At 35.6% G+C, this 25,673-nt stretch overlaps 2 protein-coding genes across 5 annotated transcripts; one reads left to right on the top strand and one right to left on the bottom strand.

Annotated features, from left to right (window-relative positions):
- The first annotated feature begins 289 nt into the window (after positions 1-289).
- LOC127107720 (OVARIAN TUMOR DOMAIN-containing deubiquitinating enzyme 3) lies at positions 290-6,666 on the top strand. 4 transcript variants are annotated; one of them, XM_051045042.1, is made up of 9 exons: positions 290-420; positions 500-659; positions 965-1,052; positions 1,446-1,509; positions 1,673-1,778; positions 1,867-1,921; positions 2,264-2,317; positions 2,423-2,525; positions 6,267-6,666. In XM_051045042.1, exons 1-9 carry the CDS (start codon positions 399-401, stop codon positions 6,308-6,310), a joined length of 696 nt encoding a protein of 231 aa, XP_050900999.1. In that variant the 5' UTR covers positions 290-398; the 3' UTR covers positions 6,311-6,666. The 4 variants fall into 4 exon arrangements, with proteins under 4 accessions (XP_050900999.1, XP_050901000.1, XP_050901002.1 ...); XM_051045043.1 differs by lacking the exon at positions 6,267-6,666 and adding an exon at positions 3,668-3,717; XM_051045045.1 differs by lacking the exon at positions 6,267-6,666 and adding an exon at positions 3,614-3,642.
- Positions 6,667-13,172: 6,506 nt separating this feature from the next.
- On the bottom strand, positions 13,173-14,972 carry LOC127104839 (uncharacterized). The gene is made up of 3 exons (XM_051041985.1): positions 14,254-14,972; positions 13,857-14,157; positions 13,173-13,742 (listed from the first exon to the last, which is right to left on the bottom strand). The coding sequence occupies exons 1-3, from the start codon at positions 14,970-14,972 to the stop codon at positions 13,173-13,175; spliced, it is 1,590 nt and encodes a 529-aa protein (XP_050897942.1).
- Positions 14,973-25,673: the final 10,701 nt, after the last annotated feature.

Here is a 25,673-nt window from a genome sequence, read left to right as displayed (position 1 = left end):
GATCCGAAGATGAGGAATTTAAACCATCTCATCGAAAAACACCGCCGATGAAGCCGGAACAACCCTCCGGAGATGGATAACGCCGAACCCTAACACAATTTTCCTTTTAAGTAACAAAAATTTATATTTAATCACAAATTTTAAATATCACAATTCACCTCTTTTTTATGTTCAAAATCATTTATCCAACCAATGACATTAAAGCATAACTCATTTTAAAGACTAAATGTCTTAGTTTCACAGGGCTATAATTTTCATAAAAAATAAAAGAGTCTAAAATAAAGAAAGAAGTATTAGTTTATAAAAATTTTTTAAAGAAAAAAGTGAAATATCTAGAAAGAACATAAGAGTGTAGTGCAGTGTCGTTTTCTCTCCGTTGCAATTCCTTGTCAATTTTCATGGCGCAAAAGCTTCTCAACGGTAACTTCACAACTTCTCAACACTAACTCTAACCCTAAATTTTGAACACTGCTAATATTTTTGTTGAAACATGAATCAGAGGAGAATAATATTCTTAAGCAATTGAGAGATGGTACAGCAAAATTTGAGATTGTTTCTTCACCAGTTCCCTCCGTTGTTTCTCCCTTTAATCCCAATTCAAGCTTCTTCGGAGCTGGAAGTTCTAGCACTCTCTTTTTCGCTAGAATTGGTTCATCCATGTGAGTAATTCATGTTAATTAGGTTGGAATATGTTTTCAGGTTTATTCTTGTTTATATGTTATGCAATGAAATTCGTTACTTTTGCACCAATGTGTAATTAGAAAGGAAAATGATATTTCTATTTGACGCAAAGCCTAAGCCACTGTAGATGTGTTTCAAAATTACAGATTTGGTTGATACAGTTGAATATATTGTGTAGTTTTTGCTGAAGAAAGTATCTTTATGAATAGTGGATCAGGTTTTGAACTCTTAATGGTTTAGAATTCTGACGATTTGTGTTTGGTCTATCCTTATGTCTTCATAGTGGTCGACAGTCGGCAGCAGTGAAGAAACTTGAACGTTTTTCTGTTCACAAGGTTACAGGGGATGGGCGGTGTCTGTTTCGTGCGCTCGTAAGTTCCATCTTTTGATGCCTGTTAGATTTTAATACGGTGGAAAATAGACTTAGATGGTTTGGGTATTAGAGAGAAGACATGTAGATTATGTGGTTAGGAGAGTAGATTAGATAGAGAGAAGTCAAACAACTAAAGGAAGAGGAAGACTTAGAAAAACTATAAGAGAAGTAATAAGAAAAATTCCGATATTAACGATTTCGATAGAAGCATGGTCCTGGATAGAACATTGTGACGAAAGTTGATCCATGTAGCTGACTCTTAGTGGGATAAGGTTTGGTTATTGTTATTGCTGGATTCATTTTTCTTCCTTCTTTGTAGCTACTTGCTGATTGGTTTTATTGTATCACACAAATGTAAGCTATAATGATGACAATTAATTCCACTCTTCAGGTGAAAGGAATGGCTTACAACAAAGGAGTTGCTCTTAACCAACGCGAGGAGAGAGAGAATGCAGGTGCGCTGATATACTGGCTAGAAAATATAGATACTCATTTGTTCATCTTGTAACACAAAGCTTGTGCATGATAGTTTTGCTGGTTCAGTTATTAAGCTGAAATGCTCATCTTACTTTGTTTTCTTTTCTTTTTCAATGTTTTGACTTGCCAATGATAACACAGATGAATTAAGAATGGCAGTCAAAGAAGCTATATGTGAAAATGTAGGAGATCGGAAATTATATGAAGAAGCCATCATTGCTGTCACAGTTGATGAGCCTTTACAACGGTATGTCTTTGAAACATTAACAGAAAATGAAGATCTTGAAGTATTTTCGAATTTGTATCTAATGCCATGATTGGTTGTTATTTTGCAGTTACTGCAGGCGGATTGTGCAACCAGATTTCTGGGGAGGAGAATCGGAACTATTGGTTAGTGATCTTTGTAAAAGTCCTGCTTGCGTTTTATCTCCTAAGGAGTAAATAGTTTTCTATTTGATGTTTATACCAAGTTTAAAGTTTTCTTAATAGATTTCTAAATTACATAACAATTTAATTAATATCAACCACACTTCTTTCTATATCCTTCATTGTATTGCTTCAGCATCAATGATTCAACAGATGAAATCACAAAAATTATTCATAAGATAACAGTTAACTAAATACTGTCTGAGTTGTTGCGAAAAAACAAAAAACTGAATGCAATCTGAACTGATGTGAACACCCGGCGAACGATAACTCAAATACGGACTTATGTCGTCCATATTCTTGCAGGTATTATCAAAGTTATGTAAGCAGCCAATTATTGTGTACATACCAGAGCATGAGGTATGCCTCAACAACAATACTTAGGTTTATCAATTAATATTTTATAAGGCTGTAGAATTTATATGCTAACATATCATGTTGTTTCTATGTAAACTAAAAATGCAGCATAGAGGCGGTGTCCGGGGATCTGGTTTCATTCCCATTGCAGAGTATGGAAGTGAGTTTGTAAAGGGTTCTAGCAGAAAAGCTGTGAGGCTGTTGTTCAGCGGTAAGAACCATTATGACCTTCTGTTATGAGGAATTGTATCGATGAAGGAGGAAAAAGAATTATAATATCAATATGATTCTAGTTGCTTTTTTTTTCATGTGTTATTCTGATTCTTTAGGATTATCTTATTTTTATTATTTAAAAAATTATATTTATGTTGGGTTTCAGCCCATTCTTTTATAAAAAAAATGTAGGATTAAGAAATTTGGCACATGAACAGTGATTGGACACAAGCGATTAATGTCCTTTAGTTAAAGTCAGATTATTTGGGCATTTCCGATTTCAACCTCTAACTTAAACATTATTGTGTCAGATTTTACTTATCTCAGTTGAATTCCGATTAATCATAGAAAACGGATAGTTAAAAAATACAAATTGACATATGTGTTACATGGCTATTGTGTTCAAAATTGCAATTAAGGTCCGTTGGATGGTATCAGAACCTTGTTTAAGATTTGTTAGACTACCTGCTGTTAGGTTTCTGCTATAAGATCATCTGCCATTTATATTCATGAATCCCAAAAGAGATGTCTAGATTAAAGCTCAGGGTGTCTTCCCCCTCTCCTTTCTCCTTCCCAGTGGCCCCTTCTCCTCTTGCCAAATTTTCATTTCACTCCACTCCCTCTCTTATTTCCAAAAAGATGTGTTAGTCGAGGTGAATTTTGCTTTCCACCATTGAGCAATTCACTAATTTGGGTTTTAGGGATGAGTTTTAGAATTGGACTTTCCCCTATGACGTCACTGCTACTAACTTCTAATGCACCACCCTTTATCTATTATAGAAAAGGAATTGTACTACAAATTGCACATAGCAAGATTAATATAATACTCAAACATAAATAATAAGACATATGAATTAGTAACTACACTGGGGTAAATTTTATATTGATCACTGACATTCATTAAATGTTTAGGGTAACTTTGTGCCTTGTTGCATTTTTTCTTTGTTTTTGTTAGTTGTAATTCAATTTAAGTAGTTAGTTGCATTTAATTTAAGTGTCGTTAGAGTTTCATTTTAGATTTGAAACTTGTATATAAATTGAATTTACATTCAGTTAGTTAGAACTCATTGTAACAATTTCTGTTAGAGATTGAAAATTAGTTCCATCTCTCTCTCTCTCTCTAATATGGGGTTTGAGAAGATCGCCGATTCAACAACGACGAAGGTTACATGTGACACACCGGTACAATGCTATGGCGATGATGCATCAGTGAAGAAGGTGAAATTTCAGTCTTTACGTAAGCAGTATGAGAATTTCAACATGAAGAATAATGAGAAGCTCTTAAGAAGAAAGTGTGGCTGAAGGCCATGAAAGAGGAACTTGATGCTATAGAAAGAAACAAGACTTGAGAGTTGACTGAGCTTTCAAAGAACAAGAAAACCATCATCGTGAGATGGGTTTACAAGTTGAATCTGAAGCCAGATGGATCAATTGGCAAACACAAAGTAAAGTTAGTAGCTAGAGGATTTCTACATAAACCTGAATTAAATTACTTTGAGGTGTTTGCACCTGTAGCTAGGCATGAAACAATCAGAGTGGTGATTCCTATAGTTGCTAATAGAAATTAGCCTCTGATGCATTTAGATGTGAAATCTTCATTTTTGAATGGTCATTTACAAGAGGAAGTTTATGTGTCACAATCTTCTGGATTTGTGAAAAAGAATCAAGAATGAGGTGATGTACAAGTTGCATAAAGCCTTGTATAGACTGTAACAAGCTCCTAGAGCCTGAAATCTGAAAAATGATTCATTTTTCAAGCTTTAAGGATTCAGAAAATGTGAGATTGAGTATGATGTTTATGCTTAAGATACATCTGATAGCAATATGATTCTGGTGTGTCTCTATGTTGATGACATATTGCTAACAGGGAGCTGTTCAGATGAGATATAAGTTCAAGAAGGTGTTGATGAATGAGTTTGAGATGATTGATATAGGAAATATGATATATTTTTCTAGGGATGGAGATTAAGTCTAATTAGGGTATAATTTTGTATCAGCTGAAATATGAACTTGAGCTTCTAAAGAGATTTGAGCTAATAAATTGTAAGTCTGCAATCACACCTGCTAAAACAAATCACAAACTGGATTCCAATGTTGAGGGTGATGATGTAGATGCTTGTTGAAAAGTATATTTTCGACAAATATTTTTATATCCTATCCACAGAGATTGGGTGATATTACCGCCGTTCTATAATCTCAGTTGTTGTAAGTTTGAAAAGTAACCAAGTTGTTTTTGAGTGAATTGTTATCTCTTAATTAAAATGATACTAAGACAATGAAATTAGTTTTAAATCAAATATAAAAGGCTTGCCAAGATTGGAGTTCACTATCCCAATTTCTTATGTTTCCCTAGTGACAACTATATGGACTCAAAATTATTGATGATATTCAAATATCCTCTCAATAACATTTATTTCTAAATGAGATTGTGATAATCATTATATTAATCTTTAGACGATTTCTCCATCTAACTATTAATATAACAATCTTTAATGTTTGATACAAAAGAAAAGTAGTGTATAAATCTATTTCTACAATTTATTCACTACTTGAAAGCATACTTTAAGTCAAGATTTGAACAACCTTTCTCAACAATAACTCAAATCTGAATATTTAAAATAGGGTGAAAGTATCAATCCATACATCAATAATCAATTGTCACATACAAGAGTTAATAGGAATACATAATCAATAAGGGATAACTACTACCTCCAATCTTGCCAAAGTGGGGTTTAGCTCCTCATCACCATGTTTGACAACAATAAAAATGGAATGAATTCAAAAATGGCCTCTAGATTGCTTTTACAAAACTTGTGATAATCCCTCTTTTTCTCCCCATGTGTGGTTAAAAGTTCATGTTTCTCTAATGATCTCCTTTTGGTCTAATACAGAAAAGTGGTCTCCAAAGGTTCTAAAAATGTCACACTTAAGTTGGACTCAAAACATAACAAGTGGCCCAAACTAATTAAAAGGCTTATTGACTTCGCAGGGTTCGCGACGCCAACATGGGTCGCGGCCCGAACTGAAGGAAATGCAGCTTCTTTGCCTTGCAAGCTTCCTCAACACTATTTCTTCCAAACTTTATTCTTCAAGTGTGCTTCCAAAATGCCCATCAAGCTCCTTCCAAATTTTGCTCATGCAATCCAATGCTCTCTTGTCCACAATTTCTACAAAACTAACAAATAAGTGAAATATCTACTCAAAACATAATTAAAATAAACTTAATTGCATATTTACTAAATTGTGAGAATAAAAGTGTGTAAATTCGATAAGAAAATGGTAAAAGGGACCAATAATAATATATGAAAAGTAGTGATAATTGGTCCCTAACAATGCTACAATTTTTAAATAGTTGGTAGGCTCATTGAGATGTTTCTATAACACCAGACCTGGCATATGCTATGCAATTGGAATGGTGAGTAGGTTCATGAACAAACCAAAGTGGTCACATTACTAAATTGTTGTCACGATACCGAGGTATATTAAGGGGACTCTGAGGTATTGAGTTTTGTCCCCCTCTGATGCTAAATCTGATCCAGAGCTGATATGCTATTTAGATTCTGATTTATGTGGAGACACAGTTGACAGAAGAAGTATTTCTAGATATTTCTTCAAGTACGGTTCCATTTCTTGGTGCTCCAAGAAGCAACTAGTGGTTGCATTGTCAACCTGAGAAGCTGAGTGAATTGTAGGTGTTTTGTCTGCGTGTTAAGCTGTTTGGATTATGAACTTATTATAGGATCTGAAGAACAATGTGAACAAGCATGTGAGATTGATGATTGACAATAAATCAGTTATAAGCCTTGCAAAGAATCCAGTGCTGCATGAAAGTAGCAAGTACATTGACACGAAGTTTCATTTTCTGCGCAATCAGATTTAGAATGGAGTGCTTGAAGTTGTTCACTATAGCACTTAGAAGCAATTTGTAGATGTTCTGACCAAAGCAATAAAGGCTGAAACTTTATTAATTTGAGAGATGAAATTGGTGTTGTTGATTTTTAGTCTTGAATATTAATTAAGGAACGATGTTAGTTGTAATTCAGTTCAAGTAGTTAGTTGTATTTCATTTTAGTGTCATTTGTGTTTCATTCTAGATTTGGAACTTGTATATAAACTGAATTTGTTAGAGATTGATAATTAGTTACAACTCTCTCTCTCTAATGTCGGGTTGAGCACCCATTGGGTCTATTAATTCATCCCTTTTGCCTATAAAAAAGGTAAGAATAATAGAAATTTCATATCTGATTCACTTTATACAATATTCTCAATGTATTATTACATATATTACTCCAATATATGAACCTATGTGAAGATTTAATGTCATTTTCATGGATCGTGAGACATGTTTTTAAACAAATGAAGTTAATTTATCTCCTTTTATTTTTATGTGTAATTTACATATTGTGTGGTATTTTTTATAAAAAATTATATATGAAGTTTATAATACTTGACACACACAAGATCTGACATAGCATTTTCTATAAATAAACTCAATCGGTACATGTGTTCACCTACAGTTGACCATTGGCAAAGGATAAAAAGGATCCTAAGGTACCTCCAAGGTACTATTAATCATTGATTGCACATAAAGCCTTCCATTGACTTGGGTATAATAGGTTTCTCATATGTAGATTGGGCCACTAGTGTTAATGACATAAAATTTATGTCTGGTCAATTTGTCTTTCTTGGTGAAACACTAGTTTCTTGGTCCTAAAGAAAACAAAATGTGGTCTCAAGATCAAGTACAAAACCAAAGTACAGGGTCTTGGCTAATTAGCTATTGAAATAACATGGACTAAATCACTACTTGGTGAGCTCAAGCTTCCATTATCAAGGAAACCTATCTTATGGTACGACAACTTAAGTGCCAAGGCATTAGACTCTAATCCAGTTATGCAAGCACATTCAAAGCACATTGAAATCGATGTCCATCACATTAGAGACCAAGTGCTACAAAATAAATTTGTTGTAACATATGTTCCTACATCAGATCAAATCGTTGATTCCCTCACCAAACTATTGAGCCATACATGATTCAATCAACTCAAAGACAAACTTGGGGTGATTCCCTAACCACCAGTTTGAAGGGGGAGTTAGACATAATTCCTTGATACTTATATCATATCATAATGTAATTGATTGTATTTTATTGTAATTAAGAAGTCATTATTAAGCTAACATTAATAGTTTCTATGTTGGGATATAACCATTATTATTAGCTTGATTCATGGATCTTGTTGACTAAGCTATCATGGTATATATGTGTACATGTCCATCAGATTATGCAATACATTCAATATACAACTACACAATTTTCCATCTCTACATGTTACGGCCTGTATCTATGCCAACACCTAGGTTTTACACAACCAACCATATGTACATATATGTATGTTATACATATGTTATACATATGTTACATAACCAATAATTCAATGTTTAACCAGATTATCAAAGTTAGTAATTTCCATATACGTATGTTGTTTATACCGCATAAATAAGAACAATTAGAACTTAGAGGAGGCAGATACATGCTCAAGGCACTTTCATTCAAATACGGTTTCATTTACTGATCAACAATAAAAATAAGCAAAACAAAAGTATGGATCATAACAAATGGAATCATACCTTTCTTATTATTGTCGTCGACGATAGCGTCATCGCCGTCACCTAAGTGGTACGGTGGATTGAACTATTGTCAGAAAGGTAAATTTCGACGAATTCAAGAAATTGACATACTCCATTATCATACTCACCACTTAATTTATTGGTTTTCATCAAACTACGATCCATACTTACGTACTTTTGAAAATAAAATCAAAATTCTACACAAATTAGCACAACAACAATGAACATTTGATCTCAACAAAACAACAATGACATTAAACCTTCAATCTCAACAAAACAACTACAACAACAACAGAAACAACATTAAATCCTCATACTCAAAAATAACAATAACATTAAACTTTAAATATCTCAGCAACAATAACAACATTATTGATATAATCATGGAGAAAGTATTTACGTACCTGAAACATCATGAAAGAGTCAAAGAAATGAGTTTTGGTATAATTTTTGAGTTTCCTTATTCGAGCTTCATTTGGGTTTCCCTATTCTAATTTCGTCCAGGTTTCCTTCCTCATTTGTTTACTTTGTTTGATTTGGAATATGGAGTTTGGTTTGGTTTAATAGAGAAGATGAAGAAGATGTTCTGTTTGCCAGGGCTTAAAAAGTTTAGAAGAAAAACAAAAGTGAATGAGAGTTAACATTATGATTTTGGAAAAAAGTGTTGCTGGGAGCTTTGCTCTCGGTTGGCATTAAAAATCGAGGGAATATCTGATTTATTAATTAAAAAATAAAATGAAATCAAGGACGCCATTCGTTTTCGTCTCGATTGGCCTTCATAATCGAGAGAATAGCTAATTTTAATTTTAATTAATAAATAGAATAAAATAAGGGCACCATTTAAAAAGAAATAAAATCATAAAAATAAGTTGTTGAGTATCGAAGTGTGTCCCTTAGGGACTTTTCCCTTCAGTTGTCAGCCCAACTGAGGAAATAAATATCTTCTATTGCACAAAAAAAATGGTGAATGATAAGAAATATCAGTTACAACTTCATACCATTGACCATTTTCTTTTTAAGTTCAAATATCTTCTCAGTATGATTAGGAATATGTTTTTAAATAGTGTCAATCAAGGCAAGCAATAAATCATTGAATGTCAAAATAACGATAACTAATATGAAGCTAGTCAAGAGCTACCTTTCACTTACTGCAGCAAGCTACTCCTGAGTATCTGCACAATGCCCATGTAAATGCAACATTCAAACAGAAGGGGTGAGACTACACTTCAATAATTAACGGTGAAAGCAAGCAGAGTAAATCATCACATAACATCATCATCATACACATACTCAATCAATACCAACGTACTAAGTATTCTCATCCAAGAACACATCAACAAACAATCGACACAGATGCAACTCTTATGCAATATACTCAACACCGACTCGACATGCATGTGGTACCAAATATGAACACTCAGGTTCATTTCGCTCCCTGATCCCAATCAGATTCCCTCTTGGAACTGGAGCACACCTAATCACTACCATCACCATAGTTAACGCTTCACTAATTCCCCATAATAGGAATTAGCTACTCGCACCAGATCCATCACCATAGGATTGAGGCTCATCGAAACTGGACCAAAGTTCATGCACCATGATACATGACTCTCAATTAACATGCATTAACACATCAAGGCTCACCAAAAGGATCCCCACACACATCTCATCATTTATGCATCACATCATTCATCATGCAACCACCATTTCAGGTTATAATGTCAATAACATCAACAAACAACAACAACTTAGCATATATGATTCAACGTTAATCAATTATATCACTTCACCCTCAAACAACACACATCATCATATTCAATGTAACGATTCACTAATCAATCAAACAAGTCATCATAAACATCTCTACAATATAAAGTTGACTATTATGAGTGTAACTTAGCATTAGGAATCCTATAAGCATTTTGAAATAAGTTAGGAAAGGTTTCATACTTGAATAATAAGTTTTTAAGTGAAAAATAAGTCTATGTGTCGACACATACGACCCATAGAATAAAAGTATGCCCATGTGTCGACACATACAAGTTATAGGTCGACACATGTGTTGCATTTTTAAAGCCTGTATGTTCTGTCCTCTGTGCTGCCTTCATGTGTCGACACATGAACTTCATAGGTCGACTCATGCTACGAAATTTTCCAAAAAAAAAAATCAGTTTTTAACCATCCAAATATCCCCTCATGTGCCAAAAACTCATGCTACGGAAATTCATCAAATAAGATCCAATTTCTCATGGTGATATCTTCCTAATTCAACATCTACTTTATAATTTTCATGAATCAACATCATATTACAACACATCATTATACTCATCATCTCTAAATTACCCATAACACAATCAAGGTCAAAACATTCAAACATCCATCAATGGCATCACATGATCAACAACATCGAAACAAAACATATGAATACATCAGGTACAAGAATTCCACACAATTTCATCATGCAATCAATAATCAAAACACATACATCAAAATTGAGATTTACAACACCCAGTCCTAAGGAGGTTAAGAGTTCCTCCATCTATCCAACATACTTTAACACCCATTAGAGAAACACATCTCCCCCTTACCTGATTTCCAACAAAAACCCTTTGATCCTAAAAGTTCTTCTTCATCCTTAAGCCTTTGCTCTCACTCTTTGCCTCTTTTGATCCAACTCTCTAAAACATGTACTGACTCTGTAGGTTCCCAAATTCCCTATTTCATTCCAAGACCTTTTTCCTTCTAAAAAGACTCTTCCCCTTTTACCCTCCTACTTATCCTTATCTCCCCTTTCCTACCCTCCTTATTTTCCTCATTTCCAACAGTGCCCTTAACTCCTCTACATATCTTATTCTCTCATTATCTAATTAATTAATTCAAATAATAAAACATTATTTCAATCATCATTAAAATTCTTAATAATTCTTAACATAAAAGTCAATCTTCTAATCTCTCTATACCCTTACTTCAAGGACACTTACCCTACAACCCCACCTTAAACAAATAAAATACCAATTAATTCAAATAAGATCCTAAACACTTCAATTAAATTAAATAATTAAATTCAGGGTGTTACATAGCCCGAAGTGGACTTTCTGGAATCAATGTCTCCGACCATATTAGAGTCAGAGTACCCCACTAGAGTTGGCTTATCTCCTCCAAAATAAAGCCTCGTAGAAGTAGTACCACGAAGATACCTTAAAATCCACTTTTATAGCATTCCAATTCTCTCTACCAGGATTTGACAAAGATATACTAACTGTACCAACAACATGTATTATATCTGGTCTTGTACACACCATTGCATACATCCAACTATCCACATCTGTCGCATAAGGAACACGTTTCATATCAAACGTTTCAACTTCACTTGAAGGACTTTGATTAGAAGTCAACATGAAATGAGTAGCGACATGAGTGCTTACCGCCTTAGAACTTTCCATTTTGAATCTTTACAACACTTTTTTGATAGATCCAAAGTTTTTTCTCTTTTCTGTCACACATGATTCTAATGCCAAGAATCTGTTTAGCCGCTCCTTTGTCTTTCATGGTTGAAATTCTAGTAACAGACTATCGATGTCACACTGGATGTTATGACATCCAATTCTGCGCAGACAGGTAATGTAAAGTGCAGTAAATAACACAAAGAATTGTTTACCCAGTTCGGTGACAAACACACCTACGTCTGGGGGCTACCAAATCAGGGAGGAAATCCACTATAAGAGGTATTAATTCAGGACTTAAACCAACTGTTTAATCCTATCACTTAAGACCTACCCAATGCAATTTCAATCTAAACTAAGACCAGAGTTCCTACTCATTCCCCCTCAATCACAGTAGTGATTACAATCTTTAATAAGTTTAAAGTCAGTGGTGAAGTTATACTTCAAACAACTCTTGATTGTGCTTAAAAGCTTTAATCAAGAAACACAACACTCACGCTTAAAAGCTTAGAGTGACACAACAATTACAACTCAATGAACACCCTAGTCCAATGCAATCATCTAGGTGATAATTGCTTGGCTCACAAGTAAAATCTAATACAAGACACAATAACAGTACAGCAGTGAAATATGATGATATAATAAATTCTTCACGCTTCAAACCCCTGAGTTGCTGAAAGTAGGATTGTCATCCTTTTATAATGCAACACTTGGACCTTGTACTTGAATTTCCTAAAATTAAGGTTAAGCAAGTTAACCTAATATCCACATATTATGGTGCTAACAAATAGGCTATATGTTAGGTCTCTTGATTTTAGCACTTCTGTTAGTTTCCTGGATTTTAGCACAGCTATTAGATTCCTGAAAAACAGCCTGAGATAAATACTGAAACCGAAAAACTAACTAGCCTATACTTTAGCATATGCTGTCAGGAATGAATGTCATAACATTCAGTTTGACGTCCAGAACATAGGCTATATGCTAGGTCTCTTAATTCTAGCTCAGCTGTTAGTTTCCTGAAACAACAGCCTGAAATGAATACTGAACTATACCAGAAAAACTAACTGGTCTATAATTCAGTATCTGCTGTCAGGGATGAATGTCATAACATTCAGTTTGACATTCAGTAAATCCTGTATTAGCTAATCCTGCAGCATACTACTCAAGCATGTCATGACATCAGTCAAGACATCAGAGTACAGTAAGTGTTTTAACACAAAATGCAGCCAATCAAAAACATCTACAAACTCCCCCTTTGGCAAATTTTTGGCTAAAACAACTTGGCATCACAACAGAGTTCACAACAGCAGAAAGCACACATCCAAGCAGAGAATCAAATTAGCTAATACACTCAGCACACATAGAAGTTAAACTTCAAACAGCAGCAGCACAAGTAGATAGCAAACAGCAACATAACCTCTTGTTTAGAGGACCTTCAACTTCAAATAAATTTGTTGTCCTGGGGTACAGGTGTTACTCCCCCTTTTTGTCAAAAATGTTGCCAAAGCAACACTGCATATTACAGACAAACAAAAATAAAATTACAATTAAGTTTCAGAAACACAGGAAATGTTCTAGTCATCTGACTCAGAGTCAGCATCATCATCTGTGCCATCATCAGGACTAGCATCTGCTTCTCCCTCTTCACCTTGTCTTTCAGCTCCTTCTGCAGCAGCAGCTTCACCAAGCACATCACCTTCAGTCATCTCCAAAGTACTAATCAATTTTTCCAAGTTCAGCTTCCTTGCCTCTAACTCCCTGCAAGTTTCTTTGAGCATTGCAATGACAACAACTTTACCTGGTGGATTGCATACACGTGATGTCTCACCTGTTGTCATGACAATGTCAGGGACATGGGTACCTAGGAACAACTTATGATTGAAGGACATGTGGCTGTCTCTTTTCTTCACAAAATCATTCTCTGTCAAGATGTTTGGAAACTGATTCAACACAATACCACAGATGAGAGAGGGAAAGGCTATAGGTCCCTTCACACTGAAGCTTCCTGCATGCTTCAAGGTTTGACCAAAAATATAGGATCCATAGTCAAAATTGGCTTTGGTTCCAACAACATATATAAACTTTCCAAGCATTACAGCAACTGTAGATTTATGATTGGTGGGCACCCAGTTAGCAGCTCCAATCTTGTGCAGCATTGCATATTTGACACTCAGTTTGCTGGCCACCAACTTTCCTTTGAGAGGCCACTTCCTGACTTGATTAGCAGTGATGACTTGACAGATTTTGTTGTCAGTCACCTCAAGCTCAGGTTGAGCTACATCAGGCCTTCCCAAATACTTGTTAATCACTGAAGGAGAGAAATTTACACACTTGCCTCGCACATACACTTTCCTGAATTCCTTAGACTTCCCATCAGCACATTCTTTAGACAAATTGACAATAAATTCCTTTAACAACATCTCATAGCACTTTGAGAACTGAGTCACAGTCTTCATTAAACCAGCCTCTTGAATAAGGTCCATAATATCCTTACATTCTAGGACATTCTGAGCTAATTCCCTTTCCAAAGCCAGCCTCTTTTGATAAACATATTTCCACCTGTTTACACTTGAATCAAAATGAAAAGATATGTTGTCAATTGGTACCTCAGGGACACTAGCTGCAAGCTTGCTAGTGGTTGGCTTCTTCTTTGACAGAGTGTCAGGGACATCACATGGAACATCTGAGTCAGACTCAACATCAACAGACTTGGTCTTCTTTTTCTTGGGCACCCCTTTGCTCCAAGATTTGGCTGGACCATGAACTTTCCTCTTGAGGGAGCCCTCGACTGCCACCTTTGTCTTGGAAGAGGTTGGAACATCAATCTTCTTTCTGGGGAACCTTTGAGCCACTGTTTTCTTTTCTCTCCTAGTCCTAACCCTTTTGGCTATGCTAGGGAGGACTGAGGACAACAACTCATTATCAGAAAATTCCTCCAAGTCTACTGTTTCAGCCTCACAGTTAGGGTTGTTACTGACATCATGAGTGACATGCACTTCCTCACCAGCCACATTATCTAAGGGTTTGTCAACATTTGACTCCTTATGAGCATCAGTTTGCTCCACATCATCAGAGATGTTCTTTCCTAAAGACTCAATATTTTCTTGATAAGCAACACTATCAGGTTCAATAATGTTTAAGGGAATGGAAACCCCAATGACCTTATGATTACCAGACAGTATTCCAGTCATCATAGTGGCAATAGCATTGTGAACATACCTGGAACCTTCTCTGGTTCGTTCCTCAAGAGTGATGGCCGAGGAGAAGCCTGATACAGTTTCTTTAGGTCTTCTTGCATGTGAGGCATTCGCAGAGTCAGCAACAGGATCTTCTCTGTTAGGGTTGCTTGGTTCAGAGCTAGAGGAATCAGACATGTTCTTGGAGGAAGAAGAGTTGGATTGTTGAGATATGCTGAGTATCTTAGAGGCGAAGTGAAAAGTTTCTTTCAGAGAATGCTTGCGTGACTGAAAGTTGAAACGATGGAATAGGTAACGCTTGTTGCAAGAGTAATAGCTATTATTTGTTGACCAATTAGAGCATACTCTCAATTGTTTAATAATTTGAAATATTAAACAGTAAATACCTAACATCATTAGTTGCTATAATTCCTCAGAAGGACATATTCCAACTTTGCCCCTTAAATTTTCAAACTGAGTAGCATCCAAATCCTTTGTAAATATGTCAGCAAGTTGTAGTGCAGTTGCCACATGTTCCAAGGTAATCACTTTGTCTTCTACCAGATCTCTTATGAAGTGATGTCTAATGTCAATAAGTTTGGTCCTGCTGTGTTGGATAGGATTCTTTGCGTTGTTGATGGCACTGAGATTGTCACAGAACAATGTCATGACATTCTTAGTGACATTGTACTTAGTCAGCATCTGTTTCATCCATACCAGTTGGGAACAACTGCTACCTGATGCTATGTACTCAGCTTCTGCAGTGGATAATGATACCCAGTTCTGTTTCTTCCTTTCAACTACACCATTTTACTGAGGAATAATAGGCGAGGACAACTCATGACTTTCAATATGCATAGGTCCCATTAAGTCCATGTGAAAAAGTTCCAGAGTTTTGGATGTTGTAGGATGTCCAAGCTTAGGATGTGACATCTTGGTTTGCTTCCCAACCTGACATTCTCCACAGACCTTTCCTTCATCAATAAGCAGCTTTGGGATTCCTCTAACTGCTTCCTTGGATATTATCTTCTTCGTTCCTCTTAAATGAAGAGGTCCAAGTGTTTTATGCCACAACTTCACTTCCTTTTCTTCCTTGGCTAAAAAGCACATTGAGGAGTAGTTTGAGACTTCAGGTTCCCATAGATAGCAGTTATCTTTGGATCTGGATCCTCTCATAACTTCCTTATTTTCTCCATTCTTCACAACACATTCTTCCTTAGTGAATTGTACATTGAAGCCTTGATCACATAGCTGGCTTATACTGATGAGATCAGCAGTTAGTCCTTTTACTAACATCACATTATTCAGTTTTGGAACTCCAGGACTGTCCAGCTTACCAACACCTTTGATTTTTCCTTTAGCTCCATCACCAAAGGTCACATAACTGGTAGTATGAGGTTGTCTATCTACCAATAAGTTCTCCATCCTAGTCATATGTCTTGAGCAACCACTATCAAAATACCAGTCTTCTCTGGTAGATACCCTTAGAGATGTGTGAGCTAATCTAGCAACCCATTGTTATTTCTTGATGGGGGCATTATGCTTAGATGCCTTCTGCTTAGGTCTGACTTGAGGGGTCTGGTTAGGATAACCATGCAACCTGTAATAGAAGGGTTTTATGTGACCAAATCTACCACAGTAGTGACATCTCCATCTTTGAAATTTCTTCTTTTGATGGTTAATCCTCTTGTTTCCCTGATGTTGTGACATTGGTTGTGACTTCTGATTGATTTTCTGAACTTCAGCCTTTGAGCTTTTGAGTTCAGTTGAGGATTCCTTAACAAAGCCTAAACCAGACATGGTTCCTGATTTCTGTCCCACCTTTAGAATCTCTTCCAAAGTGTCAGTTCTTTTATTCAGCATTCTGATGGATTTTGTCGTTTGATCTAGCTTAGAGGTCAGCAAGGTTATCTCACCATTTAGATCATCTATGACTGTCAGATGCTTCTTCTTCTCAGCTTCCAGCTCCTTGATGAGTTTCTTCTGCTTTTCTCCTTGTATACACACTTCTGCACTTTTGACACATAGCTCTTTATATGAAGTAGCAAGTTCATCAAATGTAAGTTCATCTCCACTTGAGTCATCATCAGAGGCATAAACACTAGTTAGTGCAGTGACATGTTTAGCAGATTCTCCTTCAGATTCACTCTCAGAGTCTCCCTCAGACCAGGTGACAGATAGTCCCTTCTTTTGCATCTTGAGGAAGGTAGGACATTCAGCTCTAATGTGTCCAAAACCTTCACATCCATGACATTGGATTCCCTTGCCTTGGTTGAACTTTTCTTTAGATTTTGATCTTCTACTGATGTCAGATGAAGAGTTCTTGACATTTAGTCTACCTTTTTGATCAACCTTCTTTATAAACTTGTTGAACTGTCTTCCAAGCATGGCTATAGCTTCTGATATGCTTTCATCACCTCCAATATTTCCTTCTTCTGAATCCTCTTCAGTATTTGATACAAAAGCTATGCTCTTGTTTTTCTTTTCAACATTCTCACACAAGCCCATTTCAAAAGTTTGGAGAGAACCAATAAGCTCATCAACCTTCATATTGCAGATATCATGAGCCTCTTCTATAACAGTAACCTTCATGACAAATCTCTTGGGCAATGATCTGAGAATCTTTCTTATAAGTTTTTCTTCAGACATTTTCTCTCCTAAGCCTCCAGAAGTGTTGGCAATTTCAAGAATATGATTAAAAATAAAAACTATTAAACTTGTATTAGATAAATCAGTCGTTTTTTTTTTACAAATAAGTCAATCATATTATAAGAGATAATACAATTTTAAAATATCTATTCAATCTTATTGAATAAACTCCCTTAATCTTTTCCACTTTAAAAACTAATTGATAAATTTTTATTATTCAATTTTAGATCAATAGTAAAGTTGTTCCCGTTTATAACAATAGTACTTTTTTCTGCACATAAAAATATTTAAATCAATAATGTATTTTTTTTACGTATATAAATTTATTTTTTTTGATATTATTTATAAAAATATTCGAATCAATAGTAAAGTTGTTTTCGTATATAAAAATATTTAAATCCATAATATTTTTTTTTAAAATATATAAATATTATTTTTATTTTGATAATATTTATAAAATTATTTGAATCAATAGCAAAATTGTTTTTGTTTATAATAATAAGACACAGGAAAATTATAATAAGTATAATATTGTAGGTTATAATAAATATAAAATTTTATAAGATTTGGAAATAGTATATAACTGTAAGGTTCAGTCAGTATACCATAGTTATGAATTGTTGTAAAAAGATATATGCTTCATAACTTGAAAAGATTGGAATCAATAAACTCGCAGTTAATTCACAAAGCAAGAACACATGATCATTAAAGTTTTCAACAACATTCATGCATCATATTTGAGAATCTGCTGCATAATTTTATCAAACATGAATTGTGGTCTCTTCTTACACAATTCATTCATAGGTCCATATGTTGTATATATATGCAAAGATAAAAACAACCACATATAATGTTGAAAAGACACCTCTATAGCATAACATGATTCTGGTGTAATACATCCCTGCTGAAGACTTTTCCGACAATAATTAGCAACCTATTAAAACAACACATTCTCAAAGAAATTAATTAAATTTTCAATTAACAAATTGTTTGATTTGATTAAGGTAGATACCTGAAAGCCCCTGTGTCTATCATATACATTCATTCATCCAATTTCCAACACAAACCCAAAATTAGCATAGAATACTAAAGATATGAAATGAAGAAAAATTGAACATAAACCAAAAGTAAGATTTTTTAAACTGATATGAAAGGAAATGCAAAAAAGATATGAACTTTTCATTGATATATGAAAAACAATAGGTAGAAAAAATTTGTTATCCACTCATTTTTGAAAGCCAGCAGGTAGAAGAATGCCACCACACTTGCCACCGAAAAACTGCAAAATACCCTTTCGTCCTCCGCTTCTATGTTCGCACTATCGTGACCACCAATTTTCCCCAATTCTGATCGGTATCCATCCTTTTTTTTCTATTTTCATTTTAATTTATGTTTTAATTCTGAAATAGAGAAAAGAAAGAAGAAAGAAGAGGAAGAGGAAAAGGAAGAAGACGAGGAAGAGGAAAAAATTATTCAGGAAGTGAGAGAAGTGAGAGAAGAGGGAAGTTGCAAGTGAGAAGTGAGAAGTGAGAAGTGAGAGAAAAGAGGAAAGGGGAACGAAATTTGAATTGGATTTGACATAGGAAAAAGAGAAAAGAGAAAAAAATTGAAAAGAGAAAAGGAAAAAAATCAAAGAGTACCAAGTGACATCATCAATTGATCCAAACATAATAAGAAAAGGCATAATACAATAAGTATTTAGTTGGAACTTAATAATATGACATCATCAATTACAAAAGGTAATTTTATGACCAAAATTGCCCCCATTTTGGGCATGTGGCAAATTTAAAATGAAGGCCAAAAATGACTTTTCCAAAACGTATTCTTTTCTTATATTATAGATTTATCTAATGGGTCGTTTAGTTTGATTGTCATCGTTATTTATTTAACTTTTTTTGTGTCAATTTCCTCAAATATAATGTATGTGTGACTGCCTAAATGATTTAAAAAAGTTATTTGAATTTTAATAATTAAATAATAGTATGACATAGAATGTATTACTAACCATAAAAATTGTATAATAGTATTAATTTTTTGTGTGTACAATGTTGTAGAAAATGTGGTAATTGGGGTTGGGGTATTGCCTTTGGCATGGGCCATGACTCAATTAAGATGGATAGTTGGTATAGTCAGTGTACTGCTCTTCGCATTTATCTCTCTTTTCACTTACAATCTTATAGCCGATTGTTATAGGTTTTCAGATCCAATCAATAGAAAAATAAATTATACTTACATGAAAGTTGTCAAGGCCTACTTGTTAGAACAAACAACCACAAGATTGGTGAAAATAAAGGTAGAGTAATTTTGGATGTGGAGAGAGAGAGAGAGAGAGAGAGAGAGAGATAGAGAGAGAGAGAGAGAGTTGATAGTGAGATGTTACAAATCAAGTGGAATACAATTTGACCAAGTACAATAGCAGAAAATACAAAAACTTGGACTTGTAACCTGTTACACCAAACCGTGTAACCGGTTACACCTGACACTGAAAATAAAACAAATTAATTCAGCTTCAGTGGTAATCGGTTAGAAAATTTCTGGTAACTGGTTACGCCTTCGAAAACTCTAATTTTCTACTATTGGAAAGCATATCAACGCCAACTGTAATCGGTTACACACTCGTGGTAACCGATTACAACACTTGAATTACACCTCAATTCAAATACTGCAAGTCTACCATGTCCATGCTCATCTTCAACCTCTTGAATACATCATTTGTGACTCCCTTAGTCAGCAAAATCAGCAACTTGGTTCTCACTCCTGCAATATCCCAATTGTAACCTCCCTTTGCTAACAAGTTCCCTCAAATAACGGAATATCGTCTCAGTGTGCTTGCTCCTCCCATGTGCAATTAGGTTCTTAGCAAGATTAATCGCATAAACGTTTTCAACTAAGAGTGTGACAATCCCATCTTCAATATTCCCAAGCTCTTCCAATAGATTCATAATCCATAAGCCATACGACTTGGCACACACATAACGAAGCGACAATGTACTTAAACTCACAAGAAGAGAATGGAACTACCGATTCCTTCTTAGAACACCAAGATATTGGTGTTGCACCGAACATAAAGATGTACCCAGTTGTAGACTTTCAACCATATTTATCTTCGTACCAGTTAAAATCGATAAAGCCGAGCAAATTTCATTTTCTACCCGTATCCGCTACGGGAAAGAGAATTCTGCAGCCAACAGAACCTTTGACATTGCGTAGGATTCTCTTGAATACTTCTAAGTGAGACACCTTTGGTCTCACCATGAAGCTACTCACAATACCGACATTAAACGCCAAGTCTGGTCGCGTATTACACAAGTAACGCAAGGATTCAATCAACCTCCTATATTGAGTTGGAACAACATCTTCCTCATCCTCATTCTTAGACAATTGCAACCTTATTTCAGTTGGAGAAATGGCAGTATTACAATGCTCCAGTTCACACTTTTCCAATATCTCAAGAGCATGTATCCTTTGATGCATGAGCAGTCCTATTTTAGACTTGTGGAACTCAATGCCAAAAAAATAAGTCACGAGATCAAGGTCCGTCATCTCAAATCCATCCATAAGTTCACTCTTGAACTTTGAAATGCATTCACCTTTGTTGCTCGTGATCAATAAATCATCCACGTATAGATAAAGAATGATTACTCCTTCACTCGCATCCGTCTTCACATATACGCTATGCTTCGATACACATTTCTTGAAGCCAATGTCCTTTAGGAAACCATCAATTCTTTTATTCCAAGTCATTTAGGAAACCATCAACTTGTAGAATTTCAGCTCTTGGTCTTTCACAACAAAACCAAGGAGATGTCCTACATATACCTCCTCTTTATGTGGTCCATTCAAAAATAAGAACTTGACATCCATTTGATAGATAGGACAATTATGGTTATTAGTAATACCAACAACAAGCCTAATGATTTCGATCCTAGCAACTAGTGCAAATACCTCCTCAAAGTCTGTTCCTTCTCTTTGCAAAAAACTCTTAGCTAGTAGTTGAGCTTTATACTTGATTATCTCACCCTTGGGATTTGCCTCCACTTTGAACACCCATTTCACACCAATTGGTTTTTTTCCCTTTTTTTGATAGATCAACTAGCTCCCAAGTGTCGCATTACGCGAAAAACCGACGGGAAAAAGAAACAGAGCCGCCACCGTGCGTTATTTATCCCAAAGGAGGGAAAGGAAACGCTCGAAGTAAACCTGGAAAGGAAATGGTCTTACGACCAGAGATGCAAGGATCGGGAGTCGGTTATGCAAAGGGAAGGTATTAGCACCCCTACGCATCCGTCGTACTCGACGGGATCCACGCTCAGAAAGAATAGAAGAAAGGTTGCTAAAGACTGCTCACGAACTGCACACACACTGGAATCAAACACAGAAAAGATGGAAGAAACGGACTCGGCAGGATATCGCATCCTGAGCCTACGTAGTTTGTCATGCACAAACATCAGAGTCGACGTAGTTCGGGGAAAGGGGAAACGTGCTCGCTAGGATGTCGCATCCTATGCATACGTATCTTCTCTAAACAGAGAAAGAATCAGAGCACTCGTAGCTCGGCTAACGCACGCCAAACAAAACACAAACAGGAAACCGACTGCCAATCGCTGGACTTACATCAGACTCCACACAAACAGGCAGACATGGAAACCGAATGCCAATCGCTGGACTTACATCAGACTCCGAAGTGTCGCATTACGCGAAAAACCGGCGGGAAAACGAAACAACAGAGCCGCCACCGTGCGTTATTTATCCCAAAAGAGGGAAAGGAAACGCTCGAAGTAAACCTGGAAAGAACATGGTCTCGCGACCAGAGAAAGATGGGATCGGGAGTCGGTTATGCGAAGGGAAGGTATTAGCACCCCTACGTGTAACACCTCAAAATTTGCCCTCCTCTCTTGGGACTAGCTTAACATATTGCATATCATTTTAGGTCATTAGGCATTGCATATTGCATATCATGTGGTTACATGGTGCAAGTCATTCTCTCAAGTCTTGGTCAGAAGATGAGGAAGTCAAAGTGCAAGCTAGGGTTTTATTGGACTGGTCAGCAATCATCTGAGGATGTGGAGGTCCAAGTTAGGGTTTCATGATTCTCAAGGATATTAGTCTTCATCTTGATTGAAGTGATACATCATCATCATCATGGTTTGTCATCATCAAGTGTTTGATCAGGATACCTTGAGATTAGGGTTTTGACCACTGGTCAACCCTAATCAGTTGCATTGGGCCAATCAGGGCATAATCAGGAGATGGGGTCTATGATGTATGTGGAGATCATTCTATGGTTATATGGAGCTTATTGAGGCTAGGGTTTCATCCTTGGGCCATTTCATCAGAGGATTGGAGCTCAGATTGATCTATGCATTGCCAAATTCATCTATCAGTTGAGAAAGTCAACTGTGGTCAACTGTGCATGATTTTATGGATTTGGAGAAGGAAATGAGTTGGAAACACTTCATTCATGTTGGAACAAGTGTTATTTGACATGTGCAAAGCTCAATAATGGAGAAAATCAAGTCAGGACAAAAGTTGCCAAAATAGAAAGTGACTTGTAATGGAAGTTTCCAAAAATGGAAAGTTTTTGACCTCAAAATTACATGTCCAAGGGAGCTTCAAATGAAAATTTGTTCAACATGAAAGTTGTAGATCTTGGTCTCACCTTTCCAAAAAGTCCAAGAACTTGAATTTCCCATGTATGGTTGGCAAGTTATGGTCCATTCAATTTCAAAAAAGACCCATAATCAAAGGGGCATAACTTCCACATGGAGTGTCCAAATTGAGTGATCTTTTTATGTGCAAACTTCATTTGACATGTACTTTCATGGTACATAATTGGAATTCATCAAAAATGGTCAATGCAAAAAGTCAATTTTCAAGTGTACAGTTAAAGATCCAAGGGCAAAATGGTCCAAGTTGAGAAATAATGAGAATTTTGGCATGGGGATTTTTGCAACACCTCACAAATGCAAATTAGAAATTGTTTGAATGGTCATAAACATCCAAGGTGCAATATTTGAACAAGTCATTTTTGAAGTGTACTTGAAAATGCATAAAGTGCCATAGCATGTGGAAAATGAGAAATACACAACCAATGACCATGGGACAAGTTGCAACACATCACACATGGCATTTTGAGAGTGTGTGAGCTGTCATACAGCTGTCACTGAGCCTTAAGTGGAAAGACATATTTGCCCTTGCTTAGTAAAATGCATTTTTGCTAATTACATGTGTTTTGGCTAATTGGTGATTAATGAGGTGATTAGAGCTGGAGTATATATCACTAATTGTAACAGAATTTTGATCAGAATCACAAATCACAAGAATTCATAACAACTTTTCCCTCCAAATTGCAAAATCTCAAGAACTCCACAAAACTTCCATTGATCAAAACTTCCTCAATTCTTCACCAAAGTGCGAAATCTCTTTTGCATCATCTTCCACAAAGCCTTGGCTTGGACTGTTTTGGTGAATTGAAGCAAGAACCTTGCTGAATCACGACTGTTGCAAAGGAGCTCAACAATGGCATTTTGCAATTTCTCACAATTGGAGCATTCTTGAGCTGATCTATCTTCTCCAATTACCTTCCTGAAGCATCTCCTTCATCTGTTTTGGATTGTTGCGCGCCAAGGCTCAAAGAATCACCACTGCCTTCATCAATTGGTAAGTTTTCGAATCTTACCATTCCTTTAATTATTATGTGCGTTTTGAAGTGCTTTCAATGTAGAATGCCATGATGTAGGTAGTTTTTGATTTAGTGAACTGTAGAGGAAGAAATCGCGATTTAAAGTTTGATGTGCATTTTGTTTTTTGCTCGATCCCGTTTGTATGTTAGGAATTAGGTTAAAATAGTTAGGTATTCATCATGTACATGTTGAGACGGTTCCAACGGTTATTCGTTTGTAAATTTTTGTGGAGTTTCGATGTTCTTGTGTTCATGCACATTTCTGGAAAAACGATGATGAAGATGATGAATTTCTGGAAATTGGCATTGTTTGATCCATTGAGCGCCTGGCCTTATTTTGAAACGTGTTTAGCGCCAAAATCCCACCACTCACGTTACGCCACCGAGTTAATGAAACGCATGTGTTTTGGTCTGGAACGCGGATATTACCATTGTGCCACTGATTTCATTTAATTAATAAAACACCTAAATAAATATTACACAATTCATTTAACATCTTTAAAAATTCATAAAAAAATATTGACTAGTCCAAAAATTATGAGAATTTTTTTGATAGCTCCCAAATTCCCTCTAGTTTTTTATAGGCATGGTTTCAAAAGTTGTGCATGGTAAAATGTTGACCTGGCCTAGGGATCTTTGACTTGTGTGTATTTTTTGCATGTTTTATCATTTTCAATGTGAAATGCTCATACATTTAAAGAAATGATTGAAATTTTTTGTGCTCATTCTGGACATGTTGATGGTGATTTCCATATAAAGTTTGTGATTTTTGGATACCTGATGATTGAGATATGATTTTTTGAATCTAGGTGTGACAATTTGGGTCACACCTAGCTAGGTCAACTTCATGAATTTGTTTGCATGACCTATGATTGTTGGATTGGATTGAAATTTAGTATGAATGATCATTGATATGTTGAGATGTCTTGTGAATTTTTCTGGATTTTTCTATGGCATTTTCAATTTGATTGATATTTTTCTTCTCTGTTGGTTCATTTTGCAACATTGTGTGATACATGTTTGTATATTGTTTGTGAAATTCTCAGATGGTATTGGATGAATGTGAAATTTGGTATGCTGGTTATAGACACATTATAGGACATCATAGTTTTGGTCCCATTCATTTCTAATATGTTGTCACTGTTTTGTGAATTTTTGAAGTGAATGCATGTGTTGGTGCTATGAATTGGCTTGAATAATTGTGTCTGGATTTCTTGATTTTCATTGACCTACTTCCTTTTGTCCAATTGAGCTGAAAATTGACATGCTATACCTTGAATATGTCCTGTTTATGTGTGAATTATTTGAGGATTTTTGGAATTATTTTGGTATGCTTTTGATGGAATTCATTCTGTTTGGACATTGGATGTTGCATTTGACCTAGTTTGTGATGTTTTGGTCATGAAATGAATATGGTGAATGATATAAACATGGGATCAATTGCCTTGGCTTTTGAATTGTTTTAATTTGATTTTGGTTGAGAATTATTTGCTGTTTAGAATTTTTTCTCCCTTTTGGACCCTAGGCTTGGCCTAGTGGTCTAGTTTCTCACATTTGGTTTGGATTTT

This window comes from Lathyrus oleraceus, chromosome 7 (genome assembly GCF_024323335.1).
Source record: "Lathyrus oleraceus cultivar Zhongwan6 chromosome 7, CAAS_Psat_ZW6_1.0, whole genome shotgun sequence".
Taxonomy (NCBI): domain Eukaryota; kingdom Viridiplantae; phylum Streptophyta; class Magnoliopsida; order Fabales; family Fabaceae; genus Lathyrus; species Lathyrus oleraceus.
This window is presented reverse-complemented; position numbering and strand designations above follow the sequence as displayed.

What these genes read in the sequence shown, in the direction of transcription:
- LOC127107720 (XM_051045042.1), top strand. Translation starts at nt 399, where the DNA reads ATGGCGCAAAAGCTTCTCAACG. An exon ending in GGCGCAAAAGCTTCTCAACG is followed by an intron (nt 421 to 499) that starts GTAACTTCACAA and finishes AACATGAATCAG; the next exon opens with AGGAGAATAATATTCTTAAG. An exon ending in TGTGAGGCTGTTGTTCAGCG is followed by an intron (nt 2,526 to 6,266) that starts GTAAGAACCATT and finishes AACTTATTATAG; the next exon opens with GATCTGAAGAACAATGTGAA.
- LOC127104839 (XM_051041985.1), bottom strand. Translation starts at nt 14,972, where the DNA reads ATGTCTGATTCCTCTAGCTCTGAACCAAGCAACCCTAACAGAGAAGAT. An exon ending in TGTGATGTCCCTGACACTCT is followed by an intron (nt 14,158 to 14,253) that starts GTCAAAGAAGAA and finishes AAGTGTAAACAG; the next exon opens with GTGGAAATATGTTTATCAAA. An exon ending in TAGCTCAACCTGAGCTTGAG is followed by an intron (nt 13,743 to 13,856) that starts GTGACTGACAAC and finishes ATGCTGCACAAG; the next exon opens with ATTGGAGCTGCTAACTGGGT.